The sequence below is a fragment of the Culex pipiens genome, chromosome 3 (assembly GCF_016801865.2).
Source record: "Culex pipiens pallens isolate TS chromosome 3, TS_CPP_V2, whole genome shotgun sequence".
Taxonomy (NCBI): domain Eukaryota; kingdom Metazoa; phylum Arthropoda; class Insecta; order Diptera; family Culicidae; genus Culex; species Culex pipiens.
The window spans coordinates 7,176,612-7,195,706 of record NC_068939.1 but is presented as its reverse complement, the minus strand read 5'-3'; the positions used below and the strand labels follow the sequence as shown (position 1 = coordinate 7,195,706).

At 36.1% G+C, this 19,095-nt stretch overlaps 1 protein-coding gene across 12 annotated transcripts in view; it reads right to left on the bottom strand.

Moving 5' to 3' along the window:
- Positions 1-19,095, bottom strand: part of LOC120419748 (potassium voltage-gated channel subfamily H member 6-like) — a 232,904-nt gene that overhangs the window by 51,018 nt on the left and 162,791 nt on the right. For 7 of the 12 annotated variants that reach the window (XM_039582556.2, XM_039582553.2, XM_039582558.2 and 4 more), the window contains 2 exons: positions 18,153-18,290; positions 2,492-2,735 (listed from right to left, as the gene is read on the bottom strand). In XM_039582556.2, coding sequence (XP_039438490.1) covers positions 2,492-2,735; positions 18,153-18,290 — 382 coding nt within the window. The remainder of the gene's footprint in view (positions 1-2,491; positions 2,736-18,152; positions 18,291-19,095) is intronic. The other 5 variants (XM_039582559.2, XM_039582560.2, XM_039582564.2 and 2 more) reach the window with 1 other exon arrangement.

Here is a 19,095-nt window from a genome sequence, read left to right as displayed (position 1 = left end):
CATCGCTGAAATTTTCAAGTTATCGCAGTTTTAGTGAAAAAAGTTGATTTTTACCCGTTTTCGTCATTTTCCCATTTTTGCGCGCGGCGCGTCGAAAAACCCAGTTTTTATGTTAAAAAAATCATATCTCCGAAACGTGTTAATGGATATCCGCAATTTTTTGATATGTTATGTAAAATATTACAAGGAATCAGGGAAAAATATTTTCAGACATGGGCTCTTTGGTCCCGAGACCTTGAAAACGGCAAATGAAATGTTCATAGGACCTTTTCAAATATTCATTTTGTTTTTTTGGACCTCAACATAGTTTTTTTTAAAAGCCGAACTAATAACCTTTCTTTTGAATTGTGGCGCTCTAAAATTGTTTCAGCAGTTCCGGAGATATGATTTTTTGAAAAATGTGGTTTTTGCGAAAATCGACGAAAAATGCCATTTTTTGGACCACCCTATTTCGGATAGGACCACCCTAATCACCAAACAAAAAATATGGGTCTAATTCTTTGGGCCAAGGAACCCCCACTCCAAATTTGAGGCAAATCGGAGAACTTTTGATTTGGAGACTTCCTTTTTGACGTGGAATGGCTGTATATATTTTTTGACACTTTTTAAATGTTGTTTGTGTTTAAATTTGTTTTAAAACATTTGGTAAAATATTTTCATAAAGGTGCACAATAATGCAAAATAGTTTTTTTTGTAAAGTTTCAATAAATTTTAGCATGCCTCATTAATTTGCTTTTTTTTGAATATGTTGTTGTGTTGAGGAAATTAGGCTTTAAAAAAACTTGCAACGACCAACTAGATTTGAATGTTTTTTAAAGTTATTGATAAAAAACACATTTTGAAAGTTATCTTAGTATTTCTTTCTTAAAATCAAGAAGTTAATGATGGGAAAATGATTCTTATGACCATACGAAAATTACAGGCCAGTTTTGGAAATTTTGATATTTGGGTCATATATGACCCATCAAGCCTGAAAGAGTTAAAAGAAACCTGATAAAAATAATATAATAAAATAAATTACTTCCAACATTTATCAAACACTAGTTCCGGCCCGCCACTGGTTCAGAAAAAGCAGACCTGGCCCGCAGGGCCAAAAGGTTGGGCACCCCTGCATTACAGCTTTCATCTTCCTTGATACTTGCTTGCTGAAGAGTATAACCTCTATACAAAAAGTAGATATTATTGTATTCACGAAGAAAAAAGAGTTCCCAAAATCGTGAACAAGCGTTCATGAAAATGGGAACCACGAACAAAGTGTTCAAATTTCATGGTACGTTTTTCAAAATCGTATCGATTTTGGGAACTCTTTTTTCTCCGTGTTATTAAAGTAAAAAGGCAAGTTATGAAAATCGGACTTGCAATGCTATAACGTCCAATTTTATAAAATTACACTTGTTGAAGTGCAGTTTTAATCTCTTTCGTTTAACCATTTTCAAACTCACAGTCTGCAGTAGAACATGGTTGCTACATAGAAATTTTGCGACTGTGGCCAGTTCACTAAATTCATATAATCCAAAAACAAGTTTTGATGATTTTTGGTGACAAATAAACTTTTATGAAGCATACAATTCCGCCACTATTGATGATGTTGGTATGATGATTGTCATCAAATTAATATTTAAAAAACTATGTTGTAATTTTCTTGATATCACTATTTTGATAGAACAAAAGAGCACAACAGCATCGATATCTGATTTAATTTAAATTCTTTTATGATCTGCTCCAATCGCTTTGATGATCTGGTCAGAATATCTTGGCAAGCATAACATAATTTGCGGTGCTTTCCTTGGAAACATATTTAAGCACAAACAACATCAGCCTAATTTGCGGTCAGAAAGGATTAATCCTTTTTTGCTCCATAAATGTTCCTTCTCAGAAGCATTTGCACCTCGAAATGAATTCTCAATCTTGGCTAGTGGTGTCCCTAAATTTATTTTTAAAAGGCAAATAAACATGAATAATAAATCCGAGCTCTACCGTCACCGTCTTGCTCTGCAGAGGGAAGCCATAATCGTTTCAACATCTAACCAAATCCGTTTTCATTTGCCATCGTTTAGCGTTCAGCTCGTAGATTTTGCCGCCCAAAGCCCGATAATCCCCCTAATGAAAGATTAAATTTGCACATTTCACTTGGCTCGCTTCTAAATTAAACGGATACTTGTTTGCCACCCCTCGGGGTCACTGGCGAAGTGCACTGCAACCAACGAGTGCAAAAGTGCTTCTCTTCCGGGAAGTGCCTTTCCCAGAAGAGGACCACAATCAGGCCAAGATTGCAGCTTCCGGTTCGGTGGTGCGGTTCACTGCAATCTGTGTCAATTGCGTATGATTAACTTTTCCTCGGAAAGTGACAAACGATTAGGAATCACTCCTCTTAACGGTTGGGCGACGACGGGAAATGTGTTAGGTGTCACTTTTGATGAAAAGTCAATTTATACGATTGAGTTGATTAAATGCTATTACGATGATGATGAGGGAAAAAGGTAGCACTTACCTATTAAATCAATTATCACAATTGGGTCATCAGCATATTTGCGATTCTTTCTTTGATTAAAGTCAGGTTCGTTCAGCAAAAATGCTGCTACGTATGGGGTAAATATTGCTGTATACATAACTAATATTAATATTATCCAGTCCCACACCGCCTTGAACGGAGAGTAGTGCAGTATTGTCCATTTGTGAACACGTGGACTCTGTAGTTTGTATTCCGGTAGTACATCGGCGCCGAGCGATAGGACCTGGGAGTTCGGGGAATGGGTTTGCATTTGCACGTTCCGACGATGACGACGACGACGACCAAGGCCACCAGCAAGAGCAATGTTGATGAAAAGAGAGAAAAACAAATAAAAATGCAAAGGTTAGTTTATGTTGGACGATAGTTTTTTGTACGGTTTATTTTCATGTTTTCTCCCCATACAGATGTTCATAGAAAATATCAATATTGGGAACATTCACGTTACAATGTCATCGACAAATTTTCTGAGGCAAACCTGCTCATTTCAAGTGGGTAGGGTTCGAATCCTTTTCTAGGCAAGTGGATTAATTACTAATCAGTTATCGATTGATCCCACTTCTTCTGTTTGTTGGCCTGGATGGCCCTTTGGCTAGTTTTGCCAGCTGTTTGCTTCCGGGAAAGTGAACGATACCAGGTCGAGTGGTCTGAGTGAGGTCTCGAATTGATTGTTTTTTCCCCCTTGACCGTGTTGCTAGAAAATGTTTTTTTGAAGATGGCAGCAATGGTTTCACTATGTTTGCTCTATTGATTTTCTTTTTGTCAATTCGGTTAAAAAAATGTCATACAGAAATAATCTTTATCAAAAAAGTAGTATTTTTACTTTAATATCAATTAAATTTTTTGCTCTTAAAATTATTACATTTAGAGTGATGTGTGTGCAGGATATTTTATGTTCCTGATTTAAGCAACAAACAAAAATTTCATAATCAATCAAAAGTAACAATTTACGTTTTGAGACACTCTTGAAGTATATTTCGAGATAACTTGAGAAAATTCGAGTTAAAAGCTTTTTTATCCTGAAGACAGCAATAAATGTGAGTTAAAGCTGCATTAAGTGTAAAAAGGACCATTTTAGGAGGTTAGCAAGAGCTTTTTTCAGGAGTTATTTAAAACGAAGTTGCTTCGACGTTGATTTTTTATAACACTCTGCAAATGCATTTTATTTCTTTCATAAAACTAAAAATTTTGAGGCTTTTCAATTTTAAAACATAATGGTAGAGCTCTTCAAGACTGAAATAAATTATTCTTAAACTTTTATGTTCTTGTCAAAGATCAAACTTCTCGAAGAAAAAATAAAATATTTCGTAAAAATAATTTATTCTTTATAAAACATCAATCACAAAGAATAGTGAAAATGAAATCAGCATAATTTTTGTCAGCTTTATAACAATTAGGGGAAATATACCCATTTTAATCACACTAAGCCGTTCGACCAATTCTCATCACTTTTGCCGTTTTCCGCTATTAAATCAACATTTTCAGATGTATCAACAATGAAGAGTTGCTTGCTCACTTTAAGTTGAGCTATTTATTACTTTGGAACAGTCAAAAACACTTTATTTAAGCTGTAATTCATGATCAAAGTGCTGATAGGCCGATAATAGAAATAGGCTGAGAAAGAGTATAGTTCCCCTATATCATGAATTAGACTGTGACTTTAAGCAGGCAACTTCGTTGTGAAATTCTTGCCAAAATATTTCCCTGGGAGCCGGAACATCTGCGTCTTACGAAGGACGATTGTGTGGACACCACGGTGGCCATGACAGCGTTCCGTTTGCTGTTCAATCACAATCTGGTTTTTTTCTTGCTGGCCACACATGCTGATGAACGAAACATCTTTCCGAAGGTACAAATCTTTACGTTCGCATCTGTTGAATTACTACGAAGCGGAATTCACGAGATTTTTAACACTTGTAGCCCCAATCGGTAATCGGTAAGTCTTTGTCGGCCGCCGGTGACGTACTGTACGATGATTTGTGATTTGACAGATCAAGTTCAAGCAATCTGGAATTTGGCTTTCATAAAGCGAATTAGTTTGAAGTGAGTTTTAATACAGTTTTGATTAGGTTAAATAGTCTTGAAGATTCCATATTTTTGAAGAACTTTTAAAGATTATTTAAAGATATTGATAAATATTCCTATCATAAATCCAGAATGTTATGTTGAATGCAAGGGCCCTGATTGCTCAAAATCAACCACTCCATTCGCGATCACAAATAGCAGGCGACGCGATACTGCCCTGATGAATTCCTACGGTTTGTCACTTTAACACCATTCGCACCCGAACACTCTCTCTTCTACTCTCCTTCTCTCTCTGATCGGCCCAGTCTCCGAACGGCTCAGACAGGCCGATCGTCTCCGATCACTCTGAACTGAAACTGCGCTGGCATTTTGTGAGAATTGCTCTTCGATGAGCATGCTAGTGTGTGAGTGTCGTCGAGCGACGGAGTAGGCAAATATTTTCACCATGTATTTGTTCGCTGAGTGAACAGTTCGGGCCACTCGCTGGCTGCTTGCCAGACTCATTCGCTCATGAATGCTAGCGGGTTCGAATAGGCGACGAATGGATAGGCGATGAGTGAGTGGTTTCTGTTCATTGAACCGAAAATCACGATCAGGTTTTCAAACCTATAATAAAACCTGTTAAGAAGCAGAAGCATTTTTTTTTTGGGATAGCTCAACTTTTTCATCCTTTATTGGACAATAACAGCATAGAGTAATGCTCAATATTTTTCTCGATTTCGCTGCAAATGTTTTCAAAATCGATAACATTGTTGTTCCAAATCGATTTTTTTTGACGAAAAAAAAAAATTGTAGGATTCAATAACAAAAAGTTACCGGATTTGCTTACAGGATTTCTATCCGTGTAGTTTATTCAACAAAATGCAAAATGATGTAGAAACGATGAGTGCTGGAAAAATCGATTTAAGGCTGCGCAATTTTTTTTGCAATTTTGAAAACATTTTTAAATAGGATTTTCTGTGAAAGTTTTGTTTCTCCGCTTTAGTTAAGCTTCCGTGTGTTTGGACTATTAAAACACCAAAAAAGTCGAAAGTGTTGGAAAAGTATTACGCAGACAATTATAAAATTGAAACACTCAAATGAGTGCTTAAATGAAATTGTAGTTTCGCAATTCCGTCCTGTTCTTAAACACCAGAAAGATCTGCTTTTCAAAACAAAGAAAAAACAAACAACAAAGTGCGAGAATGTTTACTAGATTTAACACCTCAACTTCCAAGCTCGAGAAGAGGGGGGAATTTCTATACAAATTCCCCCTTTTCATAAAGCTTTCATCATTCCGGTACAAGAATCGAACTCACGACCTCTGGATTGGAAACCTGGTACGCCGCTAGTCGAAACACATCCCCTAGCGGTCAGTATTGTTTGATTTATTCTTTTAGGGGTTCTGAGTTTGCCGAGCCCGACAGGTATCATACCCATCACCTTTCGCTTACAAGGCGAAACCCGTAACCTCACCGTTACGGTATCTCGAGCTTTGGAGTTTAGTTTTTTTTTTGAGAATGTAAAATTAAGTCGCTTCAATATTTGTGACAGGAAAAATGCAAAAAAAAACTACAATTTTAACATCGATGTGTTTCTTAAAATGCTTCGAAGCAAATAAAAACGATGGTTTTTTTCTGAGGAGCAGTTTTTAATGAACTTAAAATTGTATTTATTTGTATTTTTGGGGGCATACATTCAATATGGGATAATAAGTTATTTTCGCTACGAAATAGTGATATCTCCAGAAATATTCAATTTACACTGAGGTTTTGATTGAATTTTATTTAAAAAAAAACTCTCTCTCGAATGCAACTGTCACTTTTCCCGTAAGTGCTCGTCCAGAGGGTTAAAAATGCATTTTAAGACTTCAAGCGCTAAATTTTCATATCTGGCAACACTGTAGGTAAATTTTAAGTACGCCATTGGATTTTACGTCAAAAAATCTTGAAATTAACTTACCCAAAAGTTGAAGTTTTGTTATGTTTGCTCTTAGGAAAAATTCATTTGAAATTGAGGATTTTCAAAACTAAGGTGGCGCCACGAGCGCGTGGTTGGACCAAATGTCAACAAACTTGGGATTCTTTATTTTTGAGGCAAAAACAACCTTCACGCCAAAAATTAGCAGTTTTGTTAAAGTCGATGTCGGACGCGTAGTCACTTGAGAAGAAATGACCCAAATATTTTTTAATGATTTTGTGACCCCTTCACAATCGGTTAAATTTTGGTTATTCAAAAAACTTCTTGAGTTTTAATAATGTTCAGGTTTATTGCAAAATCATTTGAATTTTAAGTGAATTTTCGATATGCAGTATCGCTAAAAAGACAACTTTTGGCTTGTTTAAAACATTAGGATGTATCATTAAATTCACCTTTCCTACAATATTTCTGGTTTTCCCTCTCTTCTAGGTGTCCATGCCCGACAATGTTTTGGGTTTCTACGTAAAATTGTCATGTAAACTCATAGAAGTCCAACATGTATCCCAAAATTAATTATTGATACATTGACAGAGTTAGTTTCAGCGGTAAAACTACATGGATTTAGTATAATAAAGGGTGGCACCATACACCTTTTTCTCGATCGCTCTTGTTTAAAAAATATACCCCTGAGATTTTTCACTAATAGTCGTTCTAATGCAACTTGTTTGAAAATTGCATTTTTTAACATTAAATTTCCACTTGGAGACGGTGATTTCATGCAAATTGTAGTAGAAAGTTAGATTTTTCAAAACATTGAAATCGTGAACCATCCAAATTTTCAACCTAGGCAAAAAACTTCTTCTTCCAAATTCTAACAACTTTTTCCAGGACACCAACTTTACGAAACTGGAGGCCAGAAAATGTCTTCTCCCTGGTTGAGAAGGCAGTTTATGATTTTAGTAGTTAAAAATTCCTAAAATATGTAGATATTTTTTTTCATTTCCTTGTACTTTTTTTTTGAAGCTACTTATTCCAAATTAAATTATTTTCAAAAAATTGAGAAATGAAGAAAAAATCTAAAATAATAATCTTTTTAAGGGTCAAGCAAGTTTAAACCACCTCTGCTACTGATATTCTAATGAGTTTTGTTTCATTGCTTCCATTTTTAGTTTATATTTTTTTTTCATGTGAGATTTTTGTATCTGCATTGTCATCTGTGCTAAAATCCATACATCTATTGTTAATTAGATTTGTACGCTTTGCGGTTCCATGGTCAAATAGTTTTCGCCCAATTAATTCGTGATATCCAATGTTTGTCCTCCCGCAAACACTAGTCAAAATGGCCTCTCCAACACCTCTCTCAATAGGCTAACCTTCGACCGACCTTTCGCACTTCCTCCTCCCTTCCTGCTAAATGGCAAATTAATAAACCATTTCGCCAAAATCAAAGCCCTTGGTGGGGCCCAATTCAATCAACCGTAGCGAAATTTGTTGACAGAGTGCCAAAAACACTGGAATGTCCTCTCTTCCTATCCTCGAGAGGGGTGGTGGCAGAATCGATGCACAATTCATTCGTGCCACTAACAAGGATAGGGCAATTCCAGCGAATGGTTTCAACTGGTCGTATCGCAGAAAAGCAGGGTTGATAAAATATCAAAATATCAGCTCTCAGCAACTACAATTATCCCGCCTGAATATTCATGCCTCAAATACAACTGCTCTTCTCTCCTCATTGAAACTCTCAGCGCCGAACATAGCCGAGCACGTTTTCGTGTTCACCACTCGCGATTGACATTTTCCTTTTCTCTCTCATTCTCGCTTCCACGATCATCCTACCGCAACAGCGTTTAACCACAAAAGCCGCCACAAAACCAATTTTGCAAACGCAGTTTAACGGGACGTTAAGCGTGGTCGGCTCCTAATCGCCATCTCGCGTTCTCTCATTGCAGTTTTCGGAGAGATTGAGAGACTCAGTGGTGAGAGCGCATAGTCGAGGAAAAGGGAAGGAGTGATAGAAAGAGAATGACATCGCTCGGAATCACGAGACACAAAAAGAGATCTCACAAGCTATAGTGACGGCCGCTATACTCTCGGATATTTTTGGTGCAGAGATAATCTATTGATAGCTTTTCTATCACTCTTTTGCAACACTGCAGAAAAGTGAAAATTTCGCTCAGACATTTTGTGAAGTTGGTGGAATTTCAACTTTTTTTAAAGCATTCGCGAGCAACTCATGTTTGATGCATGCTCGAGCGAATCCACGAAAAACCCGCTAAACTGCGGACAGCCACATGGCACAACGGTTCCCGGCCATTACGGGCTCCTCATCCCTCCCAGTAGACAACCATGGCGGTAGCAATGCACTGCATTATTTAGCAGAGTGCTCAAAGCCACGGCATGTTATTCTAACCCGCAAAACCCACCAATCGACCGACGACGACGACGACGACACACTGCGACATAAATAATAATTAAGAGTGACGTCCATAAATTTCGCTCCGCATTTTACGACCCTGGGAGAGAAAGCTTAACCGGGGAATGTCATTTTTTACGATGTTTTGGGCTGGAGAAAAATTGCAAGATTTCGCAAGGTTAAAGCATAGGTTGCATTCGTTTGGTGCACCTTTCGAAGCTTTTCCGAAAGGCTCCCGTAATTAATGGCTAATTATGTTTGGATTTCGCAGATTTTCCCCCGCGGAAAAACAACGAAGATGGACGCTCGCGATAAATTTAATGGGCTCAGTGGACCGAAATGATGGTTCGAAAATGAGTACGTGTTGCATAAGGTAGCCAGTTTTATAACGACGGTGCACTGGCTCTGGCAGCATAATTAACGGCGCAAATTTCTCGCGAAACTTTTAACGATCAGCTGCGATTTTTCCGTAATTAAGCCGTAAGTGTTTTAGCACCAGCAAGCTTGGAGTGTCTGTCCCATAGAGGCTCATCGTTGAAGTGGATTGCAAATGACCGGGCTCGGTGGCGAACCGTTCCAATCAATTGAGAAGCTAGCGGTGCAGAAAACTACTCCCGGGAATTACCGTTGGAAACATAATTGCAATTAGCTTGATTGCTGCTAGAAATGCACATGAGTATCTTATGAACAATTGACTTCGTAGCAAAATGGCCTAATTTATAAATTTAGTAGCTAATTGCTTAAATCAATAACAATATTCCGTAAGCATGAATGCATTCTTTTCAATTTTGATGAAAAGAATGGTCATTTTTTTCATTTAGAACAAAAAAAAATCATTTTAAAATTTCGTGTTTTTTTCTAACTTTGGAGGGTTATTTTTTAAAGTGTAACAATGTTCTAAAAAATGTAGAGCAGACAATTACAAAAATTTTGATATTGAACCTAAAAGGTTTGCTTATAAACATCACGAGTTATCGCGATTTCACAAAAAAAAAAGTTCTGAAAAAGTTATCTTTTGCGTTTCTCTTTTTTCGTCATCCGTGTCTGTTGCGGGTGTCCATGAACGGCCAGGATCAACGACGACCAACTTTTTCAAAACTTTTTTTTCGCAAAGTTCAGACAAACGTAAAAACAAAAAAATACATTCGTAGAGCTTTCTGCTCTTTTCAATAAAAAATATTTAAATATTTTTAAATTGATCATAATATTCCTTCAAAAGATACAGTTATTTTAACATTCACATACCAATTTTGTATGGACAGCTGCCAAATTTGTAAGGGAATTGATGCAAAATGGCATTTTTGGGCAAACGGAAGATACAAAAAATGTTTCATCAGATTAAAAAATGTTAAAAATGGATGGAAGAATTCTCAGAGAATTACTCTAGAAGAAGCAATGAAAATACACGTTTTTCACAGAAGCAAGAATAAGTTATTTTGAAAGATTATTTTCAAAATTCTTGAAAATATTTCTGAATGTATAATTTGTTTAAAAGTAACTGCTTATATTTGAAAGATTGGAAAAACTTACCAGAAAACTGAGACAAGATTTTTTTTTAAATTAAAACATTTTAAAAAAATATTTAGGTACAAAAATATTTGGTAAATTTTTTAATTGTATGATTTTTTTAAATTAACACTTATTCCCGTAAAACTTTATTAGGATTGGTTCATGTTTGATGAATAGAAACAAATCATAAAAAGTGAGATTCAAATAATTTTTTTGCAAGTTTAATTCAGATCCACATTACCTCCTTGCCCTGATATACAGTGTAAACTAACAGGATATCGTTTCAATAAAATTACAATTACAATTACAAAAAAAAGAATATTAATACATGCTTGAATTAAAAAAAATCCTTTAAATAATTTGTTCGTGTTCAAAACAATAGAAATACAGAATTAAGAATAAATTACTTTGAATCATTTTTTTTTTCAAATTATATTTGTGTTCAAATTTTTATTAAAAAATAAATGAAAAAAAAAATAACAAGTTTGAAAGAATGGAAAAAATCACAAATGCAAACTGAGACTACAAATAATTTCTAAAGAAAGAATTAAAAAAAATAGGAAAAGCATACCTTTTCCAAGCCCATTTTCGTTATCGGTCTATGTACACTTTGACCTGAAACTACTGCTTACATTAAGTGTTTTTGAACATTTCAAAATAATACATAAATCAAATATAAATTTGCAAGCAACTCTCCTTGATTTATTTGATTATTCTGTTTTGATACTGGAAAACTGCAAAATGATCAAGAACGAATGAATGACAAAAGGTCAAACGGCATAAGGTCGAATGGAAAAAGGTCGAATGCCAAAAGGTCGAATGGACGAAACGTCGGACGGACAATGGTTCAAAATATTTTAGAAGTCTGACATTTTATATAAAGAACTGTTCATGTTTGAAAGAATGAAAAAACGCCGAAAAATATGACAACCAGCAAACATAAAAAAATGAATCGAAAAACTCAAACAATATTTTAGAAGTTAGACCTTTTATTTAAAAGGCTTATGTTTTAATATAAGGAAAAACTGAAAAAATATTTTAGAAGTTTGACTTTTTATTAGAAATGGTGTCAATTTTGAGCCAAATCGGTTATGGTTTAAGGGTCGCTTTTTATGATTGAAGTTTGTATGGAAAAATCAAAAAAATGTTTGAGGAAGAGCCAAAATTTAAAAATTTAGCGTTAAATATATCAGAGCATTGTCAAGTGTGAGACTCTTATTTAAATTTTTATGACATACAACTTTGTAGAAGATTGCAAAAGGATCCGAGTTAACTCTGACTAGTTATTAGCGATTTAAAGAATACGTTTTTGTATGAAAACATTTTTTTCACCAACTTCATCGATACAAAGCGACTCTTAACCCGTTACCGATTTTTCACAGTTAGGGGCAGGGGGAGGCAGAATGGGCCACCCTTGGTTTTGGACTTTAGAATGGATTTAGACCAACTGTAAGGCAATGGTCTTATAAAGGACGTCAGATAATATCACCATATCGAAAAGGACGTTTGAATTCATTGTATTTTTCAAATTTAGAACAAAAATGTAAATTTATTGACAAAACCACGCAAATGTTGATTATTTTGAGGTTTTTAAATATTCTTTCTGAAAAGTTGGATTGTTTGAAAAAGTTTGTTCAATGTTTATAATGTTACCAGGAGCTATTACGAAGGTAATCAAATAACAACGGAACCTTTCAATCATTAAGAGGCTTGGTGGTGGAAGTGTTAAATAAAAATCCACTTGGGGGCAGAATGGGCCACTCTTATTCTGCCTTATAAAATCGATTAAAAGTTATGAAATTTGGAGAAAATGATTTTTTCACTCCTGGTAGCTTCACAAATCACGTTTAATGCAGCATTAGTTGATTTTTTACTTGCTTATTTGTAAAAATAGTCCCTTAATACAACATATTTACACTATTTTCAAAAATGTTTGTTTTGGTAAGTGACCATTTTTATAAATGTGGTCTAACTTCATGTTAAAAAGTTCCCTAAAGTAATTTCTTATCTCCTTTCAACGTTGTATTAGACGAAATGGCTTGTTTTCTAAGGTGGTACATTCTGCCCCACACCCTGGAAAAAAAGTCAAAAAAAATATTTTTTTAAGTGACTCAAAAATAGTTTAACGCTAAAAATTTTCGGCAACCAAGAATACAACATTGAAGGGAACATCCCAAAGCATAAGCCTACTATACTACACTGAATTCATAAATTTGTTTGTTTTTCTATGGTTTTTGGCGCATTTTACCTAGGCGGGCCATTTTGCACCTACTTATTTTTGCCTAAGGAATTCGAATTCGACCTTTCGGCATTCGATTTTTTGTCGCACATCCAATTCTTTAAACAATGTTTAAATAGCTTGTTCTATGCGGATTGGGTTTACACAGAGCAACAGTTGATTCATCGAATCACAGTTGAAAAAAAGGCACGGATAGCTGGCAAAAAATCATTCAATAAGTTGGAAATGTAGAAATATCATCAGGATGTACTAGAGCAGGGTGGCCACCAGATTTCGATTTTCAATTTCCCGGTTTTTCCCGGTTTTCTCCCGAGACCAGAAGGAATTTTCCGGAATGTTTTTAAACCAAATTACAATGTTTTTTAGGCTAACGTTAATATCATCATACTTTTTGAACGCATACATTTGGTTCAAAGTTTGAATTCCTCAAGAAAGCTTTCAAATCTTGAGTAAAAAGTAAGTAAGTTGTAAACGAAGCCGTTTTTATCTGTTATCAATCAAACCTCTAATTTTCAAATTATTTGATTTTTTCATGAAAAGTCGTTTTTATTTTTTTAAATAAGATAAATTATTAATAGAATTTATTAATTTTGTAAAATAGATTTACAAAAATACATTGTTATCAACATTGATGTAAATGCTTGTTAATTTTCTTTGAAAAAAGGTTTTGTGAATTCAAAAAGAACAACTCTTCCAAGAATTATCAATTTCTGTGATTTTCTTTTTGTTAAAATTATTAGAGCGAGTTGTGGCGCTATAACCACGGCAAATAGTGTCCAGGGCATTCGTGGAAATACAATGTCCCATCCCAGAGGGTCCCGGAGTACCAGACCTTCTTAGCATGGTGCTCCCAACGAATACAACCAAATCTCGGAGCGTATGGTGGTGTGTCCCCACGCTTCTTCCTCCCCTGTCGATTCAGAATTGTGTTGTTGTTCGAACACTCTGTGCTCAAACTCAACCCAATTACGAGGCATCTCTGCGATACGGCTTTACGCAGTAGGCCTGGCCGGTTTAACGCTTGTGATGTTTCAATGCATTCTAATGCAATGGCGCACTACAAATGTTAATAAATGACAAGAAGAGTGCTAGGCGTCATCTAACCTAAGGCACACCCTTCGAAAGATTGGCTGCGCTTGGGTCTGATTAGATTAGATTAGATTTTCTTTTTGTTAAAATTATGTAAGTACTTTTTTATAACCAAAAAAGTCTTTTTGCATCATTAGTCCAAACAAAAATGTATACACTTTGGCAGCTGCGCAGGAAAAGTGCCATACAAATGTAAAAAAAAATCGATACCTTGAAAGTTTTTTTAGAATAATGATTAGTGCGCTGACCACGGCGACGCGCTGTCCTGTTTTTGCATGCTCATTTTCATTTCTTTTGTGTCGCGGTTTGTGTACTTGGGTGCGTGGTTATTATAATTAAATAATGGCATCATTAGTGCGCTGACCACGGGGACGTGCTGTCCTGTTTTTGCATGCTCATTTTCATTTCTTTTGTGTCGCTGTTTGTGTGCTTGGGTGCGTGGTTATTATAATTAAATAATGGCATCATTAGTGCGCTGACCACGGGGACGTGCTGTCTTGTTTTTGCATGCTCATTTTCATTTCTTTTGTGTCGCGGTTTGTGTGCTTGGGTGCGTGGTTATTATAATTAAATAATGGCATCATTAGTGCGCTGACCACGGGGACGCGCTGTCCTGTTTTTGCATGCTCATTTTCATTTCTTTTGTGTCGCGGTTTGTGTGCTTGGGTGCGTGGTTATTATAATTAAATAATGGCATCATTAGTGCGCTGACCACGGGGACGCGCTGTCTTGTTTTTGCATGCTCATTTTTATTTATTTTGTGTCGCTGTTTGTGTGCTTGGGTGCGTGGTTATTATAATTAAATAATGGCATCATTAGTGCGCTGACCACGGGGACGTGCTGTCTTGTTTTTGCATGCTCATTTTCATTTCTTTTGTGTCGCTGTTTGTGTGCTTGGGTGCGTGGTTATTATAATTAAATAATGGCATCATTAGTGCGCTGACCACGGGGACGCGCTGTCTTGTTTTTGCATGCTCATTTTCATTTCTTTTGTGTCGCTGTTTGTGTGCTTGGGTGAGTGGTTATTATAATTAAATAATGGCATCATTAGTGCGCTGACCACGGGGACGCGCTGTCCTGTTTTTGCATGCTCATTTTCATTTCTTTTGTGTCGCTGTTTGTGTGCATGGGGTGATTGGTTATTATAATTAAATAATGGCATCATTAGTGCGGAGTGCATAATTGACAAAGGGAGCGCGTGGTCGTAAAAAATGTTCGGAGTGAAAAGTGATTTTTTTTGTGTGTGCCTTTTGTTTCGCATTTTTGTCGTGTATTGTGTGCTGCGAGGAGAAGATTGCCCTCTGAAAATGCAGCGTCATCAGTGCATAATTGGCAAAGGGAGCGCGTGGTCGTAAAAAATGTTCGGAGTGAAAAGTGATCTCTTTTGTGATTTTCAAAGCCCTTCCTATATCATCGTTGATCGGAAGGCACGGCGTCGGGTGAATTGTGTTTAAATTTTTCGAATAAGGTTTTATTTTTTTGCGGTGAAAAAGCCATTTCTATATAATGATCGAAAGACGCATTGACAATTTGGATCGTTGAGTGAATAGTGGAGCAAAATAACTGTGTATGAGTGATTTTGTGTGTTAACCAGAAAGACCTTCCCATAGCATCGTTGCTCGGAAGGCTCGCCGACGGGTCTGTTATGAAAGTCCTCCCCATAGCGTCGTAGCTCGGGAGGCATCGAAAAGCCAATACCTTATCCTACTAACCAAAAAAAAAAATAATCACGTGATGCTTGAAGGAGATGCTGTGGATTCAACGGTCTCAAGCGGTATCAACAAGTATATAGCGAAAAACTATGTGCTTGATGAGTCTGCAACTTTAACTATCGGACTAACATTCCTCCCTTTCGTTGAACTGCAGGCTTCTTGGGAGGGCGCCGGTATTGACTAATAAAGTAGAGATCTTCAGAGGTTAAACAGTGAACGGATGGTTGGCTCCCACTGATCATTTTTGATTCATTGTTTAACTTCAGCTGATCTGTCAATAACGGAGTAGCAGCTCATTGGCAGTCAACCATGCTCATGCTCATGCTCACCTTGAAAGTTTTTTTAGAATAATTACTTTCTAAAAAACCCAAAACACATAATGGTAAAAACAATTAAAAAATTATCGTGCTGTAATTTTTTCAACAACACATAAGGCGGGTACACATTTTATTTAAAGTTTTTGTTGCCCCGAAAAATCAGGGGACAAAAAATTATTATTTTTTTTTTTCAAAAAACATCAAAATTTTAATGGAAATTTAAGTGCAATCAGCTGAAATCAATCTAAAATGCATTCCCTTGCGTCTTGAATCATTTTTAAGCATGTTTGGGTTGATTTAATAATCTCTTGAATTTTTGAAAATTTTCGATCTTTAGTTTTTTTTCGTTATTTTTTTTGTTTTCGTCAAATCTTACATTTTTTGTAGACTAATGATTGCAAAACAACTGAACTAGCGTAAAATGCATTTTTTAACACTTTTTGCATTCAAATTTTGAGACTATGGCTTGTTCCTTGATTTTTTTTTCAGATTTAAACAAACTACACATACTTTTTTGAAGTTGTAGTTATTTTAAATTAAAAAATAACTCTATTTTATCTCTAAAAAGTCAAATGGTTGAGAAAATTACAGCATTCTTTTTTGAACATTTTTGATCCATTCTTTTGTTGCTAAGATACAGGCCAAGAACAATATTTTCAAAGAGTGTATTTTGTGTGACAATTTGAAGGAAAAGTCTTGATCTTTAAATTTAGAGAGATATTTACTGTAATGTTGTTTTCGTACCATGATACCCATATTTTCCACTTACAAAAAATCCTAATTTTAATTTTATGCAAAACTAATATTTTAGCAAAGATGGGGTAAATGTCCGCCATTACGGGGTTTGTCTTCCGGACCCCCTGAGACCGCTCGTGGTACCACCAGGAATACATGTACCCCAGGTTGAGAACCGCTGGTAGAGCAAACATTTTGCTTTATTAAAAAAAACAAATTCGCCTGCTAAAAGTATCATAGGATACAACAGAAAAAAATCCATAGCCAAGAAGCATTAGTCTATCACACAAATTCAAACATAGATTTCGCGAATTCTTCATTTAGAATAACAGGAATAATATTCTTATTGAGAAAAGAACATATTGAATACATTAAAGAGGCTTTTGTCAAATTTTATCGAAACTTAAAATATTTTCCCGGTTTGTCGGTCGAATTCCCGAGTTTTTCCCGGTTTTCTCCCGGTGGATAAAAATCCTGGTTTTTTCCCGGTTTGCCCGGTTTTTTTTTCCCGAGGTGGCCACCCTGTACTAGAGGGAATTCGAAGTATGACGTGATTATTGCGTTTTAGCTTTTTTACAGAGATAATAAATGACAGAAACTTTTCCATTTATGCCAAAGTTGAAGATGACACTGGAAGGAAATAAAGCAAGTAGATTAATGAGCGCACGTGCCGAATAGTGAGAAAAGGTTATGCGATCTGACATTTCTTCCAGGATCCGCCCACCCGAGAGCACTGCGGTGACAGTGACAGCAGCTCTGATCATAAATTTAATGACTGCTAGCAGTGTGACGGGTGGCAGAACAGTTGCGTAAATATTTAATTAAAATTCTAGAGTAAACATTCAAAACAACCTATGAGTCATGGGTTTCCTATGCAGATACATAGGACCTTTTGAAAATTGAATGTGGAATTCCCCAATTTTCGCCTGAGCAGCGCTTGTTGCTGCAATTCGAGAAATATGTTCCCAGGACAGGTATTGCAGAACTTTTCCAAGAAGATGGTACATTCCGAAGCATCCCACTAGTTAGCATTTTTGCACAGTGATTTAAATCTTATTTTCCGACGAAACAGTGTGCAAACATCCGTCTGTCGGATGAGTTAAAAACAACATGACATAAACTGAATCTCTCTTGTCTCTGAACTGTATTTTATTCAGGGGGATGTATTCTGGGAAAGCGACATTGCAGTTGGTGCTTACTTTTGCATAGAAAAGTGTATTATGGTTATGTGGTGAGAGATTTGTTATCTATATTTTTTTCTTGGAATTGTTCAATTCGAATGTTTTTTTTCCTTTACCCTGCTGTGTCCTTGGAATCGCGACTCCCCCCTACACAATACGATTGGTAAACAGCTTATGCAACTTCACTCTCCAACTAGTTGTACTGTGTACAATTAGTACGACCTTCTTCCCCTTCAGGAGCAAATGTATTTCATAACATTGCTTGCACGACAATGACAGCGGTTGGGATTTATGCACTGTGCACTTAGAACAGGCGCCTTGCTCGAAATGCACGTTGCCTATCTCGGTCCTTCTTACAACGATAAACAGAGTGTCACACTCGTTTAGGGGAAGTACATTAGTTATGCAGTGTAATAGCTGTTGAACATTTCTCTTCGACATTGACCCTCCACAGCTTCATCACTTCCTTGCAATCGGATTTAACCCCACTGACCCCCCTCTCACCCACACCAAGTCATATTTACCTCCTTGCCCAGTGCGCCCTTCTCGCTGCTGAGTCCGTTGAGATTGAGGTTCGAGTGGGTCGAGATATGGTTTTCAACCTTAATCTGGTTCTTTTTCGAGTCGGAGCTGAGCCTGACGCTCGACCATTTTTCTTGTGCCTGTTGTTTGTGTGTGACAGCAACGATACGGCGGCGAAGAGCGGAAAGATGAAGAAGAAAAGCAGAAAGGAAATCCCTGTTTTAGTGGAGAGGGGAAGGCTTTTCACACGTCCGGACCCGGGGATGGGGGGAAAACAATGCGTTTGTAAGGGAACTGTTGAGCGGGACAGGGTGTCTACTGGTGGAGTTTTTTTTAAATATTTGATGAGATTTGTTTTTATTACTTGAAATTAATCTTGAATACTGTTTGCGTGACATTGGACTTGATTTGTGACCAGACCATATACTTTAATGTATTATTTTAAATATTTCCTTATAGTCGTTATCTTTTCTTCAACGTAATTTCATACACTAAAACATTAGTTTTTTTAAACAGCTTATTTTGGTGATTGGTCTTGTTTTATGTGACTGTAAAAATGATACATATATTTTTTTGGTCAGCTATAGACGCATCATTCGTCTAAATTTTTAAACTAAAAGTCATAAAGAAGAAAAAAACAAAATACTTGACATAGAATGTTTTCTGGATAACCTATTTAAATGGTTTGGGCAATTTAATGGTGTCAGGACATTTTCTTATCTTTCCAATGTTTCAAAATGAATCAGAGCAATCAATATTAAATCTTATGTGTTATTTGCGATTCCTTGATTTTTATTATTAAAAAATAACTTTGAAAACCTATTTTTATATTTTTCAACGATTCGTAATATTTTGTCATTCTGTTTCTTTTATTACTTTGCACAACTGTCCTGAACTCAATTTCCCCATAAAAATATAGGAATGTAAAACACAAAATTTAAGAAT